The sequence below is a fragment of the Nannospalax galili genome, unplaced genomic scaffold (assembly GCF_000622305.1).
Source record: "Nannospalax galili isolate Female #2095 unplaced genomic scaffold, S.galili_v1.0 scaffold184, whole genome shotgun sequence".
In the NCBI taxonomy this organism is placed as follows: domain Eukaryota; kingdom Metazoa; phylum Chordata; class Mammalia; order Rodentia; family Spalacidae; genus Nannospalax; species Nannospalax galili.
Window position 1 is genome coordinate 1,000,163 of NW_008351649.1, and position 27,112 is coordinate 1,027,274.

The 27,112-nt window shown below is 45.5% G+C and overlaps 2 protein-coding genes and 1 pseudogene across 2 annotated transcripts in view; all 3 read right to left on the bottom strand.

Annotated features, from left to right (window-relative positions):
* Nucleotides 1-4,723, bottom strand: part of Lactbl1 (lactamase beta like 1) — a 21,503-nt gene extending 16,780 nt beyond the window's left edge. Inside the window, 1 exon segment of the mRNA XM_029553788.1 lies at nt 4,718-4,723. Within this exon segment, the coding sequence (XP_029409648.1) occupies nt 4,718-4,723 (6 nt within the window).
* Nucleotides 4,724-5,734: 1,011 nt separating this feature from the next.
* On the bottom strand, nt 5,735-18,365 carry LOC115066875 (annotated as a pseudogene).
* A 4,062-nt stretch (nt 18,366-22,427) lies between these two features.
* Nucleotides 22,428-27,112, bottom strand: part of Tex46 (testis expressed 46) — a 6,165-nt gene continuing 1,480 nt past the window's right edge. Inside the window, exon 2 of the mRNA XM_008848572.1 lies at nt 22,428-22,736. Coding sequence (XP_008846794.1) covers nt 22,428-22,736 — 309 coding nt within the window. The remainder of the gene's footprint in view (nt 22,737-27,112) is intronic.

Here is a 27,112-nt window from a genome sequence, read left to right on the forward strand (position 1 = left end):
CTCCCTTAATTCTTTTTTTTTTTTTGAGACAGGGTCTCCCTGTAGCCCCAGCTGGCCTGGAACTTGAGCTCACAGAGATCTGGCCTGCCTCTACCTCTCAGGTGCTGGGATTAAAGGCATGTGCCATCATGGCTGGCACCTTTTAATTCTTTAATCAGTGGAGAAAATGAACCTGTTCCTGCACCCCTAGATCATATCAACATCACACCTAAGACAGGTGCTATTAGCGTCCTGTGGAACGGGTTGGTGTGATTTGTCCAAGGTCACACAACTCATTGTAGAGCTGAGATGTGAACCCAACACCTGGACTCCAGCCAGTCAAACATCTCACTTCCAAGTAGACAAGATGAGGTTCCAGGAAGAGCCATCCAAAAAGTGATCACCTTCCTGCGCTGAGTGCCAGCTTTATGCCCAGCCCTGTGCTGACCACTGAAAACCTACCCACCACACCTCACAAACTCACATCCACACAGCAGGTGTCTAGGAAGCTCATTTGGGAACCTCTATTTTCAAGATGAAAAAATGGGGCTCAGAAAGGCTAAGTGACTTGGTCAAGGTCACAGAGCAAGGTAGTTTTTGCTATTTCCTCTGAATTGATTCCCTCCTGGAGAGAGCTTGCTTAAGATTCAGTAAGTAAAGCCTACAAGTCTCAGGAAAAGTCTGAAATGTACAAGATTCACAAGCCCTCTCCTCAGCACCACATAAGCAGTCACAGGGGCTGGGGAAAGGCAAGCTATGCAGGGAACTCTAGGGATGCAGCTTTTGTGAGTTGCCACCCATGCTGGGGTGGGCTTTTCAGAGGTGCAGGTGCCCCGAGTCACCCGTGATACAGTAAGTAACCCCCACCCTTTTTCCTGGAACTAACCTCTCACCTATTGTGATGGGTACTTTGAACTGTCAACTTGACACAATCTAGAATCTCCTGGGAGGAGGATCTCAGTGAGGACTTGTCTGCATTGGGTTGCCCTGTGAGCATGCCTGGGGATTTTCTTAATTGTGTTCACTGATATGGGAAAACACAGCCCATTGCAGGCAGCACCATTCCCTAGTCTGAGAGGCTGGACTTTTTGAGAAAGCCAGCTGAGTGCCAAGCTCGTGACTGTGGATGCCATGTGACCAGTTGCTTCAAGCTCCTGCCTCTGAGACTTCCTCAGAATGACAGACTGTAACCTGGAATTTTGAACTAAATAAACCCTTTCTCCCCTAAGTTGCTTTTTTCAAGGTGTTTTATCACAGCAAGAGAAACCAAACTCGAACACCCATACTCCTACAAGTTACCCCAATGAAGTCACTGGTTCACTAAGCTACACTTGGGTGGAAATGTTCCTTGGGTCTGCCATTGGTGCTGTATCTGTGGTGAACAGACATTTGCTCACGTCTCCCCAGGAAACATCACACAGTAGTAGACCCAGTCTGCCTGGCTCTCAATCTGTGTCTGCCACTGTAACCTAATCCGAAGTTCCTTCCCTGTCCCTGTCCTTTCAATGTCTCTTGCTGGAGCACTCAGAAAGCACCAGGCATTGTGCCAGGCACCCAGGGTTCAGCAGCGAGCCAGCCTCAGGAATCTCCACCCTCCTGGAGCTGGTGCATGAATGGTGCCTGCTGCCTGTGTCTCCTGCTGCTCCAGAGCATCTCTGACACAGCTTGCTGACTCAGCCACTCTGCAGCAAGTCTTTAGTAATGGCAAACACTTAACATAGCAGGCCCTGTTCTAAGAGCTTTATGAGCATCCATTTAATCAAATACTTGCATCTGAATACAGGCAGCTACTATTATTTTTCTGGCTCTCAGGAAATGCTTTGGGCCTGTACTCTGTCCACAACTTGAATTCATCAGGTAAAAAGCTAACCCTGCTCTTCAGTCCCCTGCAACCCGAGACAGGCCCCTCCCCTTGCAGGACCTCTGTTTCTTCAGTGTTAAAGGAGAGTGGAACTACTTGTAGAAAGCTTATTTTTGCATCTGGAAATCTCACAGGGTTTCAAAATGATTTTCCATCGCTTGAACTTTTGGATTCATGTAGAAGGCATTCTTTCTCTCTCTCGTCCTCCCTCTCCCTCCCCAATGCTGTGATTACAAACACATACCATATCCAACTTTTTTACATAAGTACTGGGGGTTGACCTCAGGTCCTTATGCTTGGGCATCAAGCACTTTACCAACTGAGCCATCTCCCTAGCTACTTATCTTAAATTTTCAAAGGCCTAAATCAACTCAAATGTTTTTTGATGGTGAATGAAGAGATAGACTACAGTACATACATCCGTGGGCAGAATACTATGCAGCAATGTAAAGGAATGGGCTGTTGATAAATAAAATCATGTGGATGAATCTCAAATTCAAGGTACTAAGTGAAATAAGCCAGACTCCAAGAGTGATAGACTGTCTAACACCATTTCTATAACATTGGAATAAACACTGGAATAAACCAGACTGTAGGGACAGACAGCAAACAGCTCTTTTTTCCCAGAGCTAGGAATGGGGGAGCTTATGAAGGAGCAGAAGTTGACTTTGGAATGTGCTAGAACAGTTCTTCATTCTGACTGTGCTGATGGCTATAGGACTATATGAACTGGTCCAGACTTAACAGAACTCTGCAGGCCTTTTTGCTTATAAACAGTGCCGCAATTTTTATTAAAATGATGCCATTAACAGTCCCAAGAGCATCAGGCTGCTAAGGGACAGCATCAGACACAAAACCAGGCCTCTGGCTTGGTGGGCTTGTGTGGTGATACCTTTGAACCTGAGCAGAAGGCAGGCAGCAAGGCCAGGCCTACCAGGGGTACCTGGGAGAGGCAGCCTGGACTCCCAGGACAGGCACACACAGCCTGCCCAGGGTGACCTCCTCTCACTTCCAAGGGAAGATTTAAACTCAGAAACGTTGAATGACAGCCGGAGGTGCAGGCAGGGAAAGAGAGGCCAGGATTCCAGCTCTGTGCTCTACGCCCTGCCACCTCCACGTGCAGCTGGGTTCTGCACCTCTGCCTGTGGCCCTCAGCACATGGTTGCCTCCCATCCCAGGATTCATTGTAACAGACCCACAGAGGGTGTCTGTGTCTAACCTGTCAGCTGCTTACCAGATGCTCCCATCTGAACCCCGGTGGCCACTGAATATTTCTCTCCTCTTATTTCCCAGCTGGAAAACACAGATGCTACCCCCAAATCCCACCCATAGTGTGGCTCCCCAGCTCCTTCCTGTGACCAGCACACCAGTCTTTGCCTGCCTTTGCTTTCCTCACAGCCCACCCAGGTACAGCCCCTCTTTATCTGTCTGTCCATTCATTTATACATTCACCCTTCTACCCATTAATCTCACTCACTCAACCTTCCATCTATCCATCTGTCCATCTATCCATTCATCCATTCATCTACCCATCCATCAATCCACCCACCCACCCATCTGTCCACCTGACCATCCATCCACCCATCTATCCATCCACCCACCCACCTACCTGTCCATCTACTCATCTACCCACTTATTTTTTAAATATTTTATTTGTTATTTTTATTTTATGTGTATTAGTGTTTTGTGTGCATATGCCTAAGTGCACCTGTGTCATGCAATGACCATGGAGGTCAGAAGAGGGCATAGGATCCCCTGGAACTGGAGTTACAATTATTAGCTGACATGTGGGTGCTGGGACTTGAACCTGGGTCCTCTGTAAGAGCAGTCAGATGGCTCTTAACCTCTGAGCCATCTCTCCAGGCCCCAGAGACCTTGTTTTAAAAAGGGGGATGGGGTAGGGCTGAGGATGTAGCTCAGTTCTCTTCTACCCACTTATATATCCACCTGTACATCTACCCATCCACCCACCCACTTGTCCATCCATCCATCAACCTGTCCATTCACCCATCCATCTATCCACCCACCCACCTGTCCATCTGTCCTCCATCATCCAGGACACCATACACAGGTCCTGCAGCACCCTGGGCAACATGGCCCTGCAGAACCTGCATTTCAGTAGAGCTGACAGAGACAGAAGACACAGGACCTGACTCCAGCGCTACCCTTTTCAGCTTTAAACAAGCCACCACCTCTTATAAACTGTTTCCTCCTCTGCAGAATGGATAAAATTGTTCCTGCTCCTGAGTGCTTGGGTGATGGCAAGTATGATAATATGTCCAGAACCCCTAGAAAGCTGCACCGGAATGGGTGACGAATGGAAGCAATAAGCACCTAATGTTATCACAACAGAGTTGTGATCCCTTGCAAGATACAGCTTGGCTGGAGCTCCAGTGAGGGGCACAGGCAAGCCAGCTGGGGTAAAGGGAGGAAGGCAGCACTAAGTAGGTGGTCAGGGGGACACTGGGGGTTCCCCAGGTAGTGGGGGATGAAGGAAGGACAGGAAGATGCATCCCTTCCTGTTAGTGCCTCATCTGAGTCTTCATCCTCCCCAAGGCATGGAAGATTTCAGTTCCTTGAAGATTCAGTCAGGCCTGTGACCCAGGAGACCTGTGGGCCGGAAACTGAGTCAGAGGCAAAAAGAGACCCCATGAGCTGGGAGGGAGAAGAGGGGATAGAGAACAGCCAGAAAATTGGGTTAGATGAGGATGATAAGGGTGGAGGACCCCTCAATTGCAGGGTTCCACCTCCAAGACAGGGCAGGGCTCAGAAGCCCCCTTCCAGATGACTCATCTGGAAGTTTAGCATTTAGAGGGTCTACCATCCCTGAAACCCCTCTATCTCAGGCAAACTTGGAAAGGTGGACGTCACACCTACCTGCATCTACCAAGAGTCCTGCCCATCTAATCCAGCCCTCCCTCCCCAATATGCCCCAGCAATGGACCTGCCAGACCCCGGACTCTTACCACCTTCCAAAAGGATCCAGTAGGACCCACAATTCAGGTCTTTCCACTGAGTCCCTTGCATTCCAGGGGACAGGAGTGGCTTCCTGGCCTCTAAGCATGGGCTCTGCCCAAGCTGTCAGAGGTGACAGAGGCAGCCCTCATTTCCCAAGCATACTAATCCTTCCCTGCCCTCTGCCAAGGGGATTAGCTCCTGGCAGATGAATCAGAGAGTCCTGGATACCCCATGTGACCTCAGCTGCCACAGGCTAGGGGTGACAGAGGACAGCCACCACGGTCTGACCTGTAGGCCTCCAGGACTCTGCCCCAACCCCACATCATCTCACCAGTCACCTCTGAGGAGCAGGGGGGATTCAGGAGCTCCTTTGTGTGATCTGAGTAAAGGGCACTCCCCTGGGGTCTGGTTGAGCACCAGGGTGCTTGTAAAGGACCTGGCACCTAGGGAGGACTTGGCCAAAGTGACTGGACTTTGATTCCAAACTCTCCACCTGGTAGCCCTGTGCCAGATGTTAGACCTTTCTCAGTGGACATTCTTGGAATGTCAGAGGACAACTTGCAGGAATCAGTTTTCTCTTTCTACTACGTGGGTCCCGGGATCCAGCTCAGGTCTGCAGGTTTGGCCTACATGCACTCTACCAGCTGAACTAGCTCATGGCCCCGTCTGTGTCTTTGATCCTCATAGCAATTGCACAAAACAGTTCTATTCTATTTTTCATGCAAAGAAGCTGATACTCAGAGTGTATGAAGCCTTCAGGGAGTGGCCTGACTAGGAACCTGCTGGGCCGCCTTTTTTTTTGTCACATCAAACTATGAGGTCCTCCAGGGCCAGGACTGCCCATCAAAGCTAGCGCTAAGGATGAGTCGGTTAATCCACTCCAAGGGCCTGCAAACCCTCCCCTTCGGGACACCCACCAGCCTCCTGTGGACTCCTTTAACACTTGACCCTGCTCTGGGCAGCTGCAATCCGGAGTTCCAAATTCATCCAGATGAGAATCCACAACATGTCGTACAGCAAGATGACCACTAGGTGGCAGAAGATACACGCGTGTAAAATCTCGGTCCACATTTGTTCCTCTTTTAAAAAGAGGATAATTCTTTTATTTAAAGAAAAGAGTAAAAACTTTATTACTCAGAAATACAAAGAAGGAAAATTCAAGAAGACTCTTTTAGTATCTCTTACCAAAAAGGAATTAAATACGGTGACTGTAGTATGACAATATATACGGATTTTAATGTCATATATTAGCGTAGATGAACAGCACTCATGGTAGAACATTTAGTGAATAGTTCATTATTACAGTTGAAATTGTTTTAATTCATTAGCATCAGTCACTGCAGTATATGCACCCATAAAAATGTCTTCCAGAGCATCCATGGGGGATTGGAAGGTTCAGAAAGAACATCACAGAGCCAAGGCAGTGAATTGAGACTTTGAAGCTTTGGGCTGTAATTTAGATTTGTGCAAAGCAGTCCTTTGGTGCCTGTTGTCTGATTCAAAGGGTAGTTATTATTAGCCTTCTTAGGCCAAATGGAATAAAAACTTTGTAAGCAAATGGTCCAGCTTGCATTCCTATACTTACATCCTTTAAAACATGTGTTTTCTCCTCTAAGTGTTAGTAGCATTAAAAATGTAGGAAACAGCATATTTTAAAATGAAATGGAGATTTTATTTTATTTATTATTTTTATTTTATGTGTATGGGTGTATTGCCTGCACTTAGGTAAGTGCACCCGTGTTGTGCAATGCCCATGCCATGGAGGACAGAAGAGGCTGTCCGGTCCCCTGGAACTGGAGTTACAGACAGTTGTTAGCTGCCATGTGGGTGCTGGGATTCAAACCCTGGTCTTCTGCAAGAACAGCCAGTGTTCTCAACCACTGAGATATCTCTCCAGCCCCCAGAGATCTTCTTTAAAGGGTAAAAACTCATTCAATTTTATGTCTTACAGGGTTTATACTGAGTTCAATATTGTATAACTGCATTGATTCAACTGTGAACCTAAAAATTTACAGCCATTTTTGAAAGAGATGTATTCTTGCTCTGGAATGTGTCCCTAAATATGTTAAAGCTGTAATGAAATGCTTCTTCTAATCATGTGGTTATTAAATTAAAAAAATTTAAGCCAGTGCGATGGCGTATACCTTTAATCCCAGCACTTGGGAGGCAGAGGCAGGCAGATCTCTGTGAGTTTGAGGCCAGTCTGGTCTACATAGTGAGTTCCAGGCCACCTGGGGCTACAGGGAGACCCTGTCTCAAAAAAACACCAAAAAAAATTTTTTTTAAAGACGTGTTTTCTTTTGTTTGTTTGTTTGTTTGTTTGTTTAATAGCCTGAAAGAGAGGAATCAGTCATCCTGTCTCTAGATCTCATATCATCCTAGTTATTTCCTGATCTTCAGGGAAAATTAAGGGCTTTATTCGCACAGCCTAGACTCCAGCCACTGGAAGGAGCCTTGGGTCAGATCCCAGCTCCATCACTTAGAACCTTCATGACTCAGTCATATTCCTTGTCTTTTCTTGGGCCTCATCTGTGAATGGGTTAATGAAGAAGCTTCCCAACTGTTCTGGGAGTGAAAGTTACATGACCGTTCATTTTATGTGCCTCCCCTTTCAGAGGGAACATAATTGTCTCACTCTCAGCAACAGGACTGTTTTCTGGGCTTGTTTTTTATAAAATCTAATTTTTTATAAAATTTAATTAATTAATTTTGGGCAGGGTGTACGCAGGCATGCATGTGGAGGTCAGAGGACAACTTTCAGGAGCTGTTTCTGTTCTTCCACCATGTGGATTCTGCTGATTGAACTCAAGTTGTCAGGCTTGGTAGCAAGTGTTTTTACCTGCTGAACCATCTCACCAGGCCAAGACATTGTTGTTGTTTTTTTTTAAAAAAGAATATGGCTGAAAAGATATAAAAAAAATTAAACTTTGAGGCAAGTTTAATGGTATAGGTTTGTAATCCCAGCTACTTGGGAGGCTGAGGCAGGAGCAAATGTTTAAGGCCTGCCTAGACTACTAAACAAGTTCCAGGCCAGTCTGGGCAATTTGTTGCCTGTCTCAAAATGCAGGGGCTGGGGAGGTGGCTCAGTGGGTAAAGTGCTGGCAGGTGGCCAAGCATAAGGACCTGAGTTCAAATCCTACCACCCATGTTTTTTTTAAAAAGCTCAACCCTATAATCCCAGGACCGGGAGGCAGACAGGAGGATCCTGGACAGGGAGAGGCAAATTGGTGAACTACTGGTTCAACTGAAAAAGACACCCAATGTCAAGCTCTGGCCTTCACATATGTATACACAGGCAGGCACACACAGGCATTCACATGCAGGCTAGCGTGTATGGCTCATATATACATGCAAAAGGGTTGGGAAAGTCCTGGGGGTATAGCTCAGTGGTAGGGCACTTGCCTAGCATGTAGGAGGCCCTGGATATTTAAAGGAAAAGGCCTCTCTCATAAGATATGTGATGTTAAAAAGTCTAGCTTTGACTGGCATTGATTCATCATCAGCCACTGATGAGTTAAGTCCCTGAGCCTACTTAACACATACTTATCAGGTACCTGCAGTTTGTCAGAAGTCACACCTGGGGCTGAAGAGGACACGGTGGCCAAGCAGACTCAGCTGCGGATGGCACCTGCTCAGGGCTGGATGCTGCAAAAATACTCTTCAACAACTTGAAGATCCTTGGCCTCCACTATCTTATCATCCAGCAGGGCAGCTTAGGACCGGAATCGAATGTGTGTCAAGGTGTGGGGGCGCTGGAGATGACTGAGCTGAAAACAAAAAAAAAAAACCAAGTTCAGGCCCCAGAACCCATATAAAAAACTGGGTACATGGGCCTGGAGAGATGGCTCAGTGGTTAAAAACAATGGCTGTTCTTGCAGAGGACCCAGGTTTGGTTCCCAGCACCCACATGGTGGCTAACAGCCATCTGTAACTCCAACTTCAGGGGAAATAGACACTCTCCTCTGACCTCCATGGGCTTTGCACAATACAGGTGCACTTACATACATGCAGGCAATACACTCATATGCATAAAATAAAAATAACAAAAATTTTGTTTAAATAATAAAGAAAGAAATAAAACCAAAAAAATGCTAAGCAAAGCTGGGTGCAGTGGTACATACATGTAATCCCAGCACTGGGGAGGCAGAGGCAGGCTAATCCCTGGGGCTCACTGGGTGGCCAGTGAGGAGACCCTGTTTGAAAAACCAAGGTGAATGGCACCTGAGGAACAACACTCAACATTGACCTCCGACCTTCACACACTACACATGTATACCTGTGCACATGTGCACACACATGCACGAAGGGCTGCTGAGCTGACTCAGTGGGTGAAAGCACCTGTTGCTAAGTTTGACAACCTGAGTTCAAGCCCTAGAACCCACATGGTGGAAGAAGGGAACTATCAAAAGTTTTCTCTGACTTCCATTTGTACACTGGTATGAACACACACACACCCCACACACAGATAAATAAATGTAATCCAAAAAAAATTTTTTAAGTGACACATGGGGCTGGAGGGATGGCTCAGTGGTCCAGAGCACTTGCTGTTCTTTCAAAGAACCCAGGTTCAATTCCCAGCACTCACATGATGGTTCACAACTGCCTGTAACTCCAGTTCTAGGGGACGTGATGCCCTCTTCTGGCCTCTGAAGGTACTGCACACACACGATATACATAAATTGATGCAGGCACACCTACACATAAATAGATAAATAATAAAAGAAAGTGATGTATGCCATAGAAAGATACATAGAACTAGTATAGAGGCAGAATATAAATTGGCTGATGGACCCATCACCTAAATTAAGCAATGGAGTCATCTGTACACACAGCAGAGGAAGTGTTTGTGGAGGGGAAACTGCTGATGTCGGGGCCTTAGGGTGAGAATGCTTCATGAGTTCAAGGACAGGCAAGAAGAGCAGTGACTGGAATAGGCCAAGCAAGGGGCCAGTGGTAGGCAAGATCAGGGAGCACTGAGTCAGGGATCCCATCTGCCATTCATTGCTGGAAAGCCAGAGGGAGCCCTCAGGCTCAGGGTCCTCCCACACCAGACCTTTTTTCTTAACTCTATCCCCTGAACCCAAAGGTTCATCAGACATAAGGTCACCCACTGGAGGATGAGGACAACAGTGTTGTTGCCACACAGAAGGGGACCTTGCAGAAGGAGGGAGGCCTGGAGGGATAGCACAAGGTCTGCAGAGGAGGCCTGAGCACTCCAGCCCTGGACTTGAGTCAACCTAGGAGCAGCAGAGGATATTGGCCAGTAAGGCTATGTTCTAGTTTGCCTTCAAATTGCTGTGACAAAATATTTTGACCACTACCAACTTGGGGAGGAAAGGGCTTATTTGACTTACATCTCCCAGGGCACAGTTCATCAGGGAGCCCAAGGTAGGAACTCAGGGCAAGAACCTGGAAGCAGGAGCTAGAGCATGGAGGAACGCTGCTTACTGGTTTGGTCCACACTCAGCCTACTTTCTTTTTTTTTTTTTTTTTTTTTTTTTTTTAGGAAGGGTCTTCCATCCTGGAAATCACTCCCGCGTGCTGGGATTAAAGGCATGCACCACCATGCCCGGCAGCCTATTTTCTTATACAATGCAGAACAACCTGCCCAGGGGTGGCACCACCCACAGTGGGCTGGACCCGCCCACATCACTCCAAAATCAAGAAAATACCCCACAGTCATGGGCACAGGCCTGTCCAATGGAGGCAATTCCCCAATCTTGAGGCTCCTTCCACCCAGGTGTGTCAAATTGACAAAGTTATCCAGCATAGGCTACTATGCTGTCTGGCTAGCAGATAATCCCAAGCTACATTGTCAGAACCTGAGCTGAGGTGAATTCATGATAACCCACTTGGCAGTGAGATCACAGCAGTCCTCAGGGTAAATCCCTCCAGATGGTAGAGCAACTATGGATCATGGATTCCACCTTTATACCAGCAAATACAGGCATGAAGGTCCAACTGTGCATTGAATGCCCTAGATGCCTTACCAGTGGCAGCAGAAGCTGAGGTCTTAGGTGTGGGGGAAGCTTCCACACAGATGTGGGGGGAGGTATACAATCACGTATCCACAGCATAAAACAAGTCCTGGAAATAGAGGGTATTCACTGTTCAGCCCCCTGCTGGTTGGCTAGCAAAGTATTTGAGACTTTGTGGTTGTGTGGCTCTCTCTCTCTTAATTCCTTATAGTAAAATGTAGGAAAAAGCAAAGTGATTTGGAGACCAATTCATAATTAAAAGGGAAATAGGCTACAAAGACTTGGAAAATTCTCAACATAGGTAGTAAAAAATTAAAAAGTATAGTTAGGAGGGAAAATCAAGATGTGACCAAGCAGCCATGCCATGTGTTAAATAAACAACTAGAAGGAAACCAGCTGCTTTATAAATCACCCACACTCAGGTATTTTGTTATAACAACACCAGCACACCATCTATCTAATCTAACACCTTAGAAGTTTACTCTGTTTTACAGTTGAGAAAACTGAGAAATAGCAAGAATAAACAAGTTTTCCCAAGATCACACAACTGAGCACTGGTAAAGTTGGGATTTAGGGGTGGAGAAAGAAAGAGGGTCTTGCTATTAGTCTTGAACTCGTGAGCTCAAGACCCCATTCTCATCCCTCAGCTTCTCAGATATCTGGCTGTGGTGGCATACCTGTCATCCCAGTACTAGGAAGATGGAGGCAAGAGGATCAGGAGTTCAAGGCCATCCTACTCCACATTTTGAGGTTTGAGGTGGGATTGGTGGGGTTTTGGTGGGGTTGTTGCTTTATTTGGGTTTTGGTGTGTGTGTGTGTGTGTGTGTGTGTGTGTGTGTGTGTGTTAGTCTCCTTGTAGCTCCAACTGGCCTGGAACTTCTATGTAGACCAGGCTGGCCTCAATCTCACAGAGATCCATCTGCCTCTGCCTCCCAAGAGCTGAGATCAAAAGTGTGCACCTCCTCTCCCAGCTTGAGAGTTTTTCTTTAATTTTTTTGTTTTATTTTAAATATTTTATTTTATTATTTTTATTTTATGTGTATGAGTGTATTGCCTGCATATATGTGAGTGAGTGCACTTGTGTCGTGCAATGCCTTGGCGGTCAGAAGAGGGCTTCGGATTCCCCTGGAACTGGAGTTAAGGATGATTCGTAGCCGCCATGTGGGTGCTGGGAATTGAACCCAGGTCCTCTGCAAGAGCAGTCAGTGCTCTTAACCGCTGAGCCATCTCTCCAGCCCCTATTTTATTTATTTTATGTGTATAAGTGTTCTGCTTGAGTGTAAGTGCACCCATGTCATGCAATACCCTAGGAGGCCAGAAGAGGGAGGGGAGTCAGATCCCCTAGAACTGGAGTTGCAGATGGTTGTTAACCACCATGAGGGTTCTGGAAGTCTAGGTTTCTACAAGAGCAGTCAGTACTCTTTACCACTGGGTCATCTCTCCAGCCCCACTGAGTTTTCTTAAATGATATTTATTTGTGTGTGTGTATGTGTGTGTGTGTGTGTATGTGTATGTGTGTGTGCATGTGCATACAAGTTTATGAGCATGTGTGTGCCAAGGTGTGCATATAAGGTCAGAGGACAACTTGTGGGAGTCAGCACTCTTTCTTCCATGTGCATCCAAGGGATTGGCCTCAAGTTGTCAAGTTTGGTGGCAAGCACATTTACCTGCTGAGCCATCTCACTGGCCCATATAGTGGATTTTTAAAAATTTTATTTATTTTTATGTGTATGAGTGTATTGCCTGCATGTATGTGAGTGCACCTGTGTCGTGCAATGCCCGTGGAGGTCAGAAGAGGCTGTCAGGTCCCCTGGGACTGGAGTTACAGACAGTTGCTAGCTGCCATGTGGGTGCTGGGATTCGAACCCAGGTCTTCTGCAAGAACAACCAGTGTTCTTAACTGCTGAGCCATCTTTCCAGCCTACATAGTGGATTTTTAAGACCAGCCTGAGTTCCATGAGACCCTGCCTCAAACAACAACAATGACAAAGTCCCAGAAGCTAGGGCTACATTGTGTAGGGACATAAACCCAGGCAGTTTAGTCCCAGAGATCTTGATCTTAAATGAAATAGGATATCAAAGAACTATTATCCCAAAATGAAGATAACATGTCAGAGCACTTACGGCTGCAATCAACAATCATAAATGTTATTGACCCAGCACTGGCGGTTTACCAAACACTGTGTTAAGTGCTATATGGGCACATAGACACAGCACATAGGATGCTATGTCTGACCTCAGAGCTAACTGGAGGGTGGTGATAAATATGGGAATGTACGCAAGGTAAATCCCAGCAGATTGTGACACATTCTACTGTAGAACAGCAGACAGAATGCTCAGAGGAGACATGGATGGCGGGTGTAAGGGAAGCTTTCTGGAGGTGGTGACTTTGGAAAAGAACGAATCAGAACAGAAGACCTGGGAAAATAAGGGATTCTAGGAAAGAACCCAGAAAGCAGAGACAGGGTGACTTTGGAGAGAAGACCCTGTGGGTCAGATGTAGGACTTGAGATGAGAGATGGTTTTTACGTGGGACACCAGTTTTGGGCCACACTGAGTCACAGTCACAGCTTAGTGCTAGCCTGCCTCTCAAACCCCAACATTTGCTTCTCTGTTTTACCTTGTAGGGTATGTGTTCATGTGTGTACCTCAGGGGTCTTTCCTCAGGCACTATCTATCTTTTTTGTTTGTCTTTGAGACAGGATCTCTCACTCAGCTGGAGCTTTTCCAAGTAGGCCGGGCTGTCTGACCAGGGAGCCCCACGGATCTGCCTGTCTCTTCCTTTTCAGCTCTGAGCACCACCATGCCTACCTAGCTCTCGTTATGCGGGTCCTGGGAATTGAACTCAGGTCCTCATGCTTGCAAGGCAGGCACTTTACTGATTGAGCCATCTTCCCAGCTTCCCTCCACACTTTATTTTTTCCTTTTGGGACAAGGTCTTATGGAATCCAGGCTGGACTCAAACTTGCTATGTAGCTGAGGCTGGTCTTGAACTCCTGTTTTGCCTGCCTCCACCTCCCCAGTGCTGTGCCACCACATTTTGCTTTCTCTTTTTATTACTATTTTATTTATTATTTTAATTTTATGTGTATGCGTGTAGTGCCTGCATGTGTATACGTGCACCCATGTGGTACAATGCCCATGGAAGTCAGAAGAGGGCGTCAGAGCCCCTGGAACTAGAGTTAAAGATGGTTGTTAGCCTCCATGTGGGTGCTAGAAATTGAACCCAGGTCCTCTGTAAGAGCAGCCAGTGCTCTTAACCACCGAGCCATCATCTCTCCAGCCTGCTTTCTCTGTTTTTAACCCAGCATTCACTGACGGATTCTTCAGTGCACAGCCAAGCTTTGGTTGACCTTAACACAGTTTTGTTTTTATTATCGTCATTTTAAGACAATTTTTTTTTTCCTTTTTTGGAGACAGGGTCTCATGTAGTCCAGGCTGGCCTGGTCTTAAACTCACTGGGTTCTGAAACTTCTGATCCTCTTGCCTACACCTCCTGAGCACTGAAATTACAGATGTGAGCCATCATGACTAATTTATACAGCGCTGGGGATTGAACCCAGGGCTTCATGCATGTTAGGCAAGCACTCTACCAACCAAGCTATATTCCCAGCCCCCAGTGGTAATTTTTTAAACATTTTCCCCATTTTATTTAAAATATAATATGCAAAACACCATGAAGAAGTGTAATGAACTGGAATCAGTTTCACAACTATGATTCCGAACCTAAAATACTACTTGGTAAGTCACATGAACAGTCGTGTTTAGAGCAAAAGCAGCTGTATCACCAATGAGTTTGTCCTGATTACCGCTGGGTGGAGGGAAAGTGAAATACAGGTACAAATTTGCCCCCACCACAAGGATCTGCTGACAAAATATATTTAAGATCTGTGGCAGAGGAGACACAGAACACAAAGTTTAAAAATGCAGAGGCTGGAATGATGGCTCAGTGGTTAAGAGCACTAGCTGCTCTTGCAGATGACCTGGGTTCGATTCCCATCACCCACATGGAGGCTAACAACCGTCCATAACTCCAGTTCCAAAAGATCTGATGCTCTCTTCTGACCTCCGTGGGCACTGCACAACACGGGTGCGCTTACGTACCTACAGGCCTAACAGTCATACACATTTAAAAAAATGAATTAAAGAATGCAGTGGGGACCAGTAGAATGGCTCAGTAGGTAAAGGTGTCACCAAGCCTGATGACCTGAGTTCCATCCCTGGGACCCACATGATGGAAGGAGAGGGAGAGAACCAACTCTTTTTTTTTTCTTTTTCTCAGCACTAAAGTCCAAACCCAAGGCCTTGCGCTTGCTACCACTGAGCTAAACCCCCAACCCAGAGAACCGACTCCTGCAAGTTGTTCTCTGACTGCCACACATGTGCTATGGCACGTACTCACACAAATAAAATAATAAAAACTTTTTTTTTCATTTCTGTGTATATATGTGTGTTTACATGAGTCTATGAGCACCACATGCATGTGGGTACCTGAGAGGCCAGCAGAGGGCGTCAGAGCCCCTGCAACTGGAGTTACAGGTAGTTGGGAGCTTCCCCGTGTGGGTGTTGGGAACCGAACTCCTATCCTCTGCAAGAGCAGCAAGTGTTCGCAAATGAGCCAACTCTCCAGCCCCAATGCTGGTATTTTAGCTTACTTAACCATCACTCATTATTAAAGAAGACTCAATGCTGTCAGTCCCTTATGGTCACAGGAATTCAGGACAAGGTGGTCACACCTGGATCTTAAGTCTTCTATCAACATTTATGGAAATACAATTTAAGACCACGCAGCTGGTTTCATGGTACGGAGAACTTGAATTGGCACGTTTCCTGTTTCCAACAGGTGGGATTTAAATGATTTTTTTGTTGTTGTTTTTTTAGCCAAAGTGGCTGCTCCTCCCACAGCCCCTCCTTCCTCCCTTCTTCATGCTGTTCTGCCTGTTCCAAGGATCTGACTTACCACTCTGTTAGCTTGCATGGATACCTCTAGCATATTCAACTATGGACCTCTTTTAATTTAAAAAAGTTACATTTGGGGGCTGGAGAGATGGCTCAGCGGCTAACGCTGGTTGTTCTTGCAGAAGACCCAGGTTCGAATCCCAGCATCCACATGGCAGCTAACAACTGTCTGTAACTCCAGTCCCAGGGGAGTCAACAAACTCTTCTGACCTCTGCTGGCATTGCACATCACTGGTGCACTTACCTACATGCAGGCAATACATGTATACACATAAAATTAAAATAATAATTTTTTTTAAAGTTACATTTATTTGGTGTGTGTGTGTGTGTGTGTGTGTGTGCGTACGTGCCACGTGTAGATGTCAGAGGACAAAATTCAAGAGTCAGTTCTCTTCTTCCACCATGTAGGACCTGGGGATCAAACTCAGGTCAGCAGTCTTGGCAGCAAGCACCTTTAGCTGCTGAGCCATCTCACCAGTCCCAACTCTGTGTTCTTTTTTAAATAAAAACCACGAAGGCATTCATTGATCTCTTGTATGCATTAGAAGTGATACTTGGCTGAGTATGGTGGCCCACGACTTTGATCCCAGCACTCAGGAGGTAGAGGCAGGGGGATCTCTATGAGTTCAAGGCCAGCCTGATCTACATAGTGAGGTCTAGGCTAGCCTTTTGTGTTAAGACCCTATTTAAAAAAAAAAAAAAAAAGCTAATACAGACCCTGAGCTGTGGTTTTTGACAGCTTTAACACACAGAGCATTGAAGGAAATCCATGATGCGCCAGGTGAGCCAGTTTTTACAGAATCCAGGTCCTGTACAAGATAGAGATATAGGATGCTGGCCACGGCCTGTGTTTAACACATGAGCTGCAAAGGAGTCCATGGGTATGACATCATAGCTTTTCAATGGCCTGGAGCAAAAGAAGCTGTATCACCGTTTGTCCCGATTACCACTGGCTGGAGGGAAAGTGAAATACAGGGGCAAATTTGCCCCGGCCACAAGGATCTGCTGACAAAACATATTTAAGATCTGTGGCAGAGGAGACAAAGTTTAAAAATACAGCCAAAGGCCGGTGAGTGCAATGAAAAATGGCCAAATGCCCTTGAGTGAGATGGTTCCAAGGGTAAAAACATTTGCTATGCAAGTCTGACGACCTAAATTCAACCCCCGGGACCCACATGATTGATGGAGTAAGACAACCACCTCCTGAAAGTTGTCGTCTGACCTCCACTCCTACACCGTGGTTTGTGTGCACCAGCATGTACACACATAAGATATTAAATAAAATTTAGGGTTGACGAGATGGCTCAGTGGGAAAAGCACTTGCTGTCCAAGCCTGATGCCCTGAATTCTCTACCCAGAACCCAGGTAAAGGTGGAAGGAGAGAACCAACTCCACAAATGTTGACCTCCGACCTTCACACACACACACACACACACACACACACACACACACACTATGGCGCTTTAACATTTGTGCACATACACTGATGATAAAATTAAAATTAAACATTAAAAAAAACTCACCTGAATCATCAAAATGAATGGTACCAGGGTATCTAGGATGCAGATACACATTACCAGTATGAATTTCTCAACGTGGAATATCATGCTGTGCCATAGTGAGGCTTGGCTTAAATGATGACCAGTCTTTATTTTTAATGCAGAAAGGGTGGCACAATGCACACTCTGCTGTGAGAAGCCATTTTCTACTGCACCAGTATCAAATGTCAACTTCAGGACAGACTCACCCCCTGCCGCGGGTTTGTCTTGTGACAGCAGTCTTACTCTATGGGAACCACATCCCCTGGGAATGAGTGTTGGGCGGGGGCCGCTCTTCCCCTATCACAGCCTGCAACCCTAACAAAATCTTCAACATCTTGCCATTCTTTATGGGGTCCCTTCTGAAAGCACAGCCATGTGCCTTTCAAACACAGGGCCAAACAGCTGCAGACCAGGAACGGCCCCATCCCCATCATCTGACAGGGAGTACAGACAGAAGATGCCAGGAGTCAGGATGTGTACAGGAGACAATCTGTCGTAAAATGAGTTGTCGAAGCAGGCTTTGTGGACCAGTGATGGTATCGGCTAATTCTGTGAACCAATCTTTCTTGTTTTCATGGTATTTTCTGACATCCAAGGGATTCTGATCCCAAGAGAGTCTTGGACCAGCTTTTATTTTACAAATATTTTAAAATTTGTTCTTTGGCAAATTTATGCATGTGCATAATGCATTTTGAGCACAATAAACCCCCATTCTTCTCCTTCCCCCTCCCTGTACTTCTGGACCCCTCTTTCCGACAATTCCTGCTCCCACTTTCAATATCTTTTTCTTTTCTTCTTTAAACATTTTTATTACATGGCTGGAGAGATGACGCAGCAGTTAAGAGCACTGGTTGCTCTTCCAGAGGACCCGGGTTCAGTTCCCAGCACCTAACAACTAACAACTTCCCACAAATCCATTCCAGAGGATCTGACGCCCTCTTCTGGCCTCTGCAGGCATTGCACCACACGGGTGTACTTGCATGCAGGCAAAACACTCATACACATAAAGTAAAAGGAAATAAATAAAATTTTTATTACATTTTATTTACTTTGCACATGGAGAAGGGGCTTGAGTGTCACAGTGGGCATGTGGAAGTCATAGGGAACTTGTCAGTCAGTTCTCTCCTTCCCCCATGTGGGTCCCGGGGAGCAAACTCAGGGCATCAGGTACTCTAGTTTGTTTCTCTGTTGCTGTGACAGAACACTCTGACCACTACCATCTTGGGGAGGAAAGGGTTTATTTAGCTTACATATCCCGTGTCACAGTTCATCTGGGAGCCCAAGGTAAGAACTCAAGGCAGGAACCTGGAGGCAGGCGCTGGAGCACAGGCCATGGAGGAATGCTGTTTACTAGCTTGCTCCCCTGGCCCCTGCTCAGCCTGCTTTTTTTTTTTTTTCTGTCTTTTTGAGACAGGGTCTCCCTGTAGCCCCAGCTATCCTGGAACTCACTATGTAGACCAGGCTGGCCTTGAACTCACAGAGATCTGCCTGCCTCTGCCTCCTGAGTGCTGGGATTAAAGGCATGCTCCACCATGCCTGGCTCTCAACCTGCTTTCTTATACAATACAGGACAACCTGCCCAGGGGTGGAACTGCCCACAGTGGGCTGGGCCCTCCCACATCACTCAACAATGAAGAAGATGCCCCCAAACCTGACCACAGGCCAGTCCAATGGAAGCAATTGATCAGTTAAGGCTTCCTCTACCCAAGTGTGTCAAGTTGACAACTAGAGCTCTCCAGCACATCTGGCAGCAAGTGCTCATACCTACTGAACCATCTCATTGGTTTGCTCTTTCTTTTCTGTGCTGTGAGTTCATGAGTGCAAGGGTGTGTCATGGCTACAAGATGGTGTTTCACAGCATTCCTCCCCATCCTCCAGCTCGTACAGTCTTTCTTCCCCTCTTTCATGATGTTCCTGAGCCTTGGAGAAGGTGATATGGATGTCCAGTTTGGAGCTAAGCCCTCAGCAGTCACTAATGCTCAGCACTTTGATGTTATGAATCTCTCCACTAAACACTGCCCACTGCAAAAAGAAGTTTCTCAAAGCAAAGGAGAGGGTGGCAGTAACCTATGGGTATAAATATAATGTTATAAGGCTGTTTGACAGTGTGCCCATCAACAAAACAACAGTAGCATGTTCCTCTCTGGAGCCTGGGATCTCCCTGGCCATGGATGATATTGGTTTTTTTTTATTCCTCCCCCCGCCTTTGGTCTTTTTGAGACAGGGTCTCCCTGTAGCCCCAGCTGGGCTGGAACTTGCTATGTAGACCAGGCTGGCCTCAAACTCACAGAGATCTGCCTGCCTCTGCCTCCTGAGTGCTGAGATTAAAGGCGTGCGCCACCACGCCCGGCTTTTATTCCTTTTTACAAAAATATTTATTTACATCTGTATGTATGCTCATGTGCACATACAACACCATAGTATGCACGTGGAGGTCAGAGGACAACTCTTGGGAGTCAGTTCTCTCCTTCCACCACACAGGATCTGGGGATCGAAGTCAGGTGGTCAGGCATGGAGGCAAAGGTCTTTACCCTTTGAGCCATCTTGCTAGACCCTAATCTAGCATATTCTTGATGTGACACATCTGAACTTAGCTAGTATATGGCAGTTTAGGTTGGATCACTTGGGACAGCCTGAAATTCAAGAAGGTCATCTGCTTTTTGATTAGTGTTGACTACACTTTAGCAGAGCTGTTTGAGTGACGTCAGACTACAGTGATCTCAAGCCCCACAGGCTCATCGCTTGAGTGATATTCTGATGAGGATGGCAAATTCTTCTTGGACCACAACAATGCCAATGAACGTCAATGAACGATCATTCCCCTGTTGGTTACCAGCGGGAGTTTCTGGGCATCAGGCATTTGGTTTGTTGTCATTCTCCACACGACGTTCTCTGGTCCCTCTTGGGCTCCAACTGATGCCAGCTTCCCTGGTTCCAGTCTTATTTCTCAACCCAAACTCTACTATCTCTCCAATTATATATATATATGTATGTATACAAAATGTGTGTGTGTATGTGTGTATGTATATATTAACTTCTTAAAAATTTTTCTTGAGAATTTCATACATGCATATAAGGTGTTTTGATCAAATCCACACCCACTCCCTCCCCTCCAACTCCTCCCCTATCTCCCCATCACTTTTTCCTGAACCCTTTGTTGTTCATGTATTCTTTGTTTTTTTTTTTAATGGGGCTTTTTGCTACTCTAACATTCCCCTCTCTGAAGAGATAACCCTAAAATCTTTTAGGGATTAGATAAGAGCTCCCAAATACTTTTGACATTTTTGACCCTAGGAATAGAGTATGTTGCTAAGAGGGCCCAAGGACATTTGGATTTTCAGCCAAGAAACTGGCTACATTTCTTTGGGGTCTTTTTACCCTAACTGCCTAGCCAATTCCTACCTCCTATTCTTATCATACCATTCCCTGATGATATATATTTTAAATTAAAAAATTGTTATTTTATTTTTATTTATATGTTTGAGTGTTTTGCCTACATGTATGTAACTGTACCATGTGCATGCAGTGCCCTTGGAGACCAGAGAGGGTGTCAGATCCCCTGGAACTGGAGTCACAAATGGTTATTAGCTGCCAGTTGGGTGCTGGGTGCCAAACCTGTGTTCTCTGCAAGAGCAACCAAGTGCTCTTAGACACTGAGCCATCCCTCTAGCCCCAGTTTATATAGATATAGATAATATAGATATAGGTGATCTAGATATAGATATGGATATAGAGAAATTATTTTCTTTCACAGATAAAATCAGGAAGGCAGTAGCCAAGGATCTGAAGCTGAGGACCCTCTATCAGATTTAGGGGAAGGAAACTGGGCAGGTCCTGAACACCACTCAGGGAGTGGGGGTTTTATTGTCAACCATGGTCATAAGATGTTGGCTCAGGAGTGGACAAGGAACATGGCAGGACAGAGGTGAAAGTGACATGGGGGACACTACAGAGGAGCAAACTTAGGGTCTGGACCTGAGTAGGAGGAACATGGGAAGAGAACAGGGTGGTCCCTAGGGCCCTGTCAGGCCAGGTTACTTGACAGGTTGATTTTCCAGAAACCACCTTTCAGCCTCTCCCAGCTCCTAGGGTCCTCTATAGCCTGGAACTTGAAGAATATTCCCACAACCTCCTCCTGAGTTTTGCTAATCAATGTGGTTTGGCCTGGTTCCTCCAGCCAAGCTTTGAATACCAGAGAATTGGTCCCCAGGGGACTGGCGCTGAGAAGTGTTGGAAACTTTTTTAAGTTCCCAAGGAACTTGTTGGGAGGCCTTGTGGGAGGTGACTAGGTTACTGGGGCATCACGCTTGGAGGAGATTAATGACAACTCAGGAGGTTGGGTAGGTTTCTTGGGACTGGATGGCTGCCTCAAGAGAGAGTTTTTGTTTTTGTTTTGTTTTACTTTTCATTACATTTATTTACTTTTAGCGTGTGTTCTAGTATATGTAGGCTCACATATGAAATGACGTGTACGGAGGACAGGACAACTTGTGGGAGTCAGTTCTCTCTATCACAAGGATTCCAGAAACTGAACCCATGTTGTCAGGGTACATAGCAAGTGTTTGTTTTTAACCTGCTAAGCCAAAGAGAATGGTGGTTTGTTTGTTTGTTTTTTTTCCTTTTTCTTTCCTTTTTTTTTGTTTTGTCTTTTTGAGACAGGGTTTCCCTGTAGCCCCAGCTGGCCTGGAACTCACTGTATAAATCAAGTTGGCCTGGATCTCACAGAGATCTGCCCACCTCTGCTTCTGAGTGCTGGGATTAAACGTGTGTGCCTTGGGCATGCTAGGGAAGTAATCTACCACTGAGCTACATCCCTACATCCACAAGAGAGGTTAGGTTTTCTTGACTCTTTCTTCCTTTCTCACCATGTGGCCTCTCTCCCTCTCCTCTCTCCCTCTCTCCCTCTCTCCTTCTCTTCCTCCCCCCGTCTCCTCCCTACCCTTCTCATTATGTGATGCCATCCTCTTTGAAGCCTTCACATAAAGCCATTGCTAGCACCATGTTCTTAGACCTCCAGTACTTGAACTAAACAAAGCCCTTTTCTTTATAAAGTTTCCAGGCTCAGGTATTATGTTAGAGCAGCAACACCACCACCAACAAAACCATACTCATACATCGGTCAAGATCACATCAGCAAGAGACTTGCCCATGTCAATCACATTCAGTGGGGGAGTTGGTAGTACAGTTAGAGATGGTAGAGAAAAAGGACTCGTTCCTCCTTTTCCTGTCCCTCCTCCTAGAGAAGTTCCGGTGTCTGCTGTTCCACCGGTGATGGTTCATTTTATTCCATATGATGAACATCTGATATTCTAAGACCTTCAGCTTCATCTCACTGAACAACAGCCGTTCAAGGACCTTGTCCTGGAGGGTGAAGGAAGCATTCACTTTCTCCATTTCTTTCTTGTTTGTGGCTTTATTGCTGAGGATTTTTTCTAAAGCCTTTGGTTTCTCGGCATCCTCCTAAGAGCCCCAGGAGAAGGGAAAAATTGGTTAATAATGATAATTTCTTCCAACATGAAACACCTGCTCCAAGCCATTTTAAGATTTTTAAATATTTTGAGACATATAGCCCAGGCTGGCTTGGAATTCAACCATGTAGCCAAGATGACCTTGAATTTCTTTTTCTCTCTTTTAGACATGTTCTTAGTATGTAGCCCTGGCAGTCTTGACACTCGATATGTAGACTGGGCTGGTCTTGAACTCACAGAGATCCACCTGCTTCTGCTTCCCAAATTCTGGGTTTAAAGGCATATCCACCATGCTGAGTGACCTTGAATTTCTGACTCTCCTGTCTTTGCCTCTCCAACACTGGGATTACAGGCATGAACTACAGTGCCCAGTTTATGCAGTTCTGGGGAGACTGAACCCCAGGTTTTGTGCATGCTAGGTGAGCACTTTACCAAGTAAGCTATCCCCAGACCTTCAGGCCCTTTCTCAGTCAATTTTCACACCTACCTTAAAGGGAAGTGTCTGCTATAATTTGTGGTTGAGAGAATTGGAGTTCCGTGAAGGAAAGTTCAATTCTCACCATCCTCCAACCCCCAAGCTTCCAAGACTCATGCTTGTCTTCCATTCATAGGAGTAATCTGCAAGTTGCAGAAGACATAAAACTCTTGGGGTCAGTGAGATGGCTTATCAGATAAAGACACATGCTGTCCAGCCTGACGACTGAGTTTTGTGGAAGAAGGGAACTAACTCCTGCAAGTTGTCCTCTGATCGACACACGCATACCCCCTCCCATACGAATAAATGTAATAAAAGATGTTTTCTAAAGCCCTTGGCATAAATATATATCTGTCTCCAAGACCTTCATTTTCCCAATGTGCCTCTCTGACCATTTTGTCAGGCCCAGTAAGACCTCAAATCTCAGAGTCTCAGTGGTCTCTGGGACACGCTCAGTGCTCTATGCTCAGTGCTCCATGCTCCGTGCTCTGGAGTCCTCATGTGCCCGCCTTCAGTTCATGTTAACACTTTTCCTCTCTGGATTCAGCTGCAAACTGCTGGATTTTAAAAACTTTTTTGTACATTTAATTATTCATTTATTTGTGTATTTATTTATTATTTATTTATTGTGTGTGCGTGCACTATGGTACACACATGAAGGTCAGAGAACTACCTGTGAGAATTGATTTGAACTCAGGTTGTCAGGCTCTGAGGCAAGCACCTTTACCAGCCTGGCCATCTTGCCAGCCCAAACTACTGGTTTTTAAAAACACTTTAAAACTAATGGGCCATGGAATACCGAGCATGAGGCACAGAAGAATGCCACATAGTTGATGGTCAAAATAAGAGTCCTTGAATTATCGGGTGGTCAAGAGGGGCTCATGTCCAAAAGCCCTCTCGACCCAGAGGAGAAACAGAGAAGGGTTTATAATGCTTAAAACAACAATTACATCATGCCAGGGGCAAAACCAATAACCATAATTACATCAGATAACTAAAGTTACACCAGGCTGGAAGCAGGTCCGTTAAAAAAGAGGTTTTCTTAACCACTGAGCCATCTCTCCAGAAGACCTGGGTTCGAATCCCAGCACCCACATGGCAGCTAACGACTGTCTGTAACTCCAGTTCCAGGAGATCTGACAGCCTCTTCTGTCCTCCTCGGGCATTGCATGACATGGGCACGCTTACCTACATGCAGGCAATACACGCATACACAAAATAAAAATAATAAATAATATATAGATATACATATATATATGTATGTATGTATATATGTCTTGAGACAGGATCTCCCTGTAGCCCCAGCTGTCCTGGAACTCATGATGTAAACCAGGCTGGCCTCGAACTCACAGAGATCTGCCTTCCTCTGCCTCCCAAGTGCTGGGATTAAAGGCGTGCGCCACCACACCTGGCATAAATAAAAATTTTTTTTTTTAAAAAGAGATTTTCAGTTGACAAATGTTTCTAAGTTTCAGTTAGAAAAACAAAGTTTCTCAGAATTGCAGAAACAATGGGTTCCCTGGCGTTTCAGGTATAGCTGGGAGAGAGAACTGTCTAACTAGTTTCATTTCCTGTATTTCAGACTGTTCTGCCTTCATGAGATTCGCCTGACTGACTCAATCAGTACAGCAAGAGCAGGGGGTCAGTTTGGCAGAAATATAGGATAAGAGAAAGTCAGCCAGAATAAAATGGAATCAGTTTTGCCATTTCAGGCCAGGGGCTGGAGAGATGGCCCACTACTTGAGCTTGAGTACACTGGCTGCTCTGGCAGAGGACCTAGTTTCAGTTCCCAGCACCCACATGGCAGCTCACAACTATATGTAACACCAGTTCCTGGGGACCAAGGCCCCTTCTGGCCTTTGCTGGTATTGCGCAACACTGATGCGCTTAGATACATGAAAGCAAAACATTCATACACATAAAAAACATCCAACTCTTGTCTCTGACCTCCACATGTTCTCCATGGCAGGTCCATACCCACACACATGTAGATACATACATACATACATACATAAATAAATAAATAAATAAATAAATAAATAAATAAATACATGAATGAATGAATGAAGAAACTGGAGAGATAGCTCAGCACTGGGCTCTTGCAGAGGACCTGGGTTTGATTCCCAGCACCCACATGGCAGCTAACAACTGTCTGTAACTCTAGTTCCAGGGTAATCTGATGCCCTGTTCTGACCTCCGTGGGCATTGCACAACATGGGTGTACTCCCATACATGTAAGCAATGCACTCATACATATAACATAAAAATAATAAATAAAAAGTAAAAATTTAAAAGGTAAAATAAAAATTTAGAAATCAATTATTTAAAAAACACTTTAGGGATTGGAGAGATGGCTCAGCAGTTAAGAGCCCCGACTGCTCTTCCAAAGGACCTGGATTCAGTTCCCAGCACCCAAATGGTGGCTAATAACTGTCCATAACTCCAGTTCCAGGGGATCTGACATCCTCTTCTGGCCTTTGTGGGCATTGCATGACACAGGTACATGTACATACATGCAGGAAAAATACTCATGCACATAAAATGAAAATAAAGAAAAATTAAAGAAAAACATTTTAAAATTGAGTATTTCAGGCTGGGATATTGCTCAGTTGGTGGACTGCATGCATGAAGCCTGGGGTTCAATCCCCAGCACTGCATAAACTGGTTATGGTGGCATGTGCTTGTAATCACAACACTCAGAAGGCGGAGGCAGGATAGGAGTTCAAAGTCATCCTTGGCTAGATAGTGAATTGGAAGTCAGCCTGAGCTACATGAGACTCTACCTCTAAAAATAAAAAACAAATAAATAAAACTAAATATTTCAAATGTGAAACAATATTACAACAAATTTCCATGTGCTCATATCAGCTTAAGAAATCAAATATTGAGTCGGAGATGTGGCTCAGTGGTATAGCTCTTGACTGGCTTGTGAAAGGCCCTGGATTTGATTTCCAGAACCACATAAAGGGAAATAATAAACAGAGAAAGAAAGAAGGAAGGAAAGAAGTCAGACAGGTGCTTCACAATTGTAATTGATATTGCTACGACTTCTCTCTCACTTCTCCCCTTCCTCCCAAATACCATGCCTTCCTCCGTGGTAATCTTGAATTTGTTACTGTTTTTCAGTTCTATTTTTTGTACGTATGTGTGTGTGTGTGATATGTTGTATGTGTGTTTGTTTTTATGTACACGTGTGTGTAGAGGCCCAAAGTTTGTATCAGGTGTCTACTGTGATCACCATTCTGGCTGGTCTGGCTAGCCAGCTTGCTCAAATCACCTGTCTCCGTGCGTGCCATTCACTAGGATTACAGATGGGCTGTCATGTTCTTACTTTTACATGAATACTGGGAACCTTGACTCCTGTCTTCTCACTTGCCAACAAGTATTTGACCTAATGAGTCACTTCCCTAGACTTTAATGCTTTTTGTTTGTTTGTTTGTTTATTAGAGACAGGGTCTCATTATATAGACACTCTGGCTGTCCTGGAACTCCCTATGTAGACGAGGTTGACCTTGAATTCAGAGACCTGCCTGTCTCTGCTGCCAGAGTGTTGGGATTAAAGGTGTGCAATACAATGCCTGGCCTGCTTTTATTTGTTTTTCTTTTAAATTACGTGTATGGGGGTGTATATGTGGTGGGTGCACATAAGTATGGGTGCTCTCAGAGGCCAGAGGTGGTGGATGCTTTTGAAGCTGGAGTCACAGGTTGTGAGCTGCCCAGTGTGGGTGTTGGGAACTGAACTTGGGTCCTCTGCAAGAGCAGTATGTGCTCTTAACCACGGAGCCATCTCTCCAGCCCTTCAATGTTTTTTTTTTTTTTTTTTTAAATAGGGGGCTGAAGGAAGAAAAAGCTTTATCCAGATAAAGGAGAAAAATTGGAATAAAGAACATTCA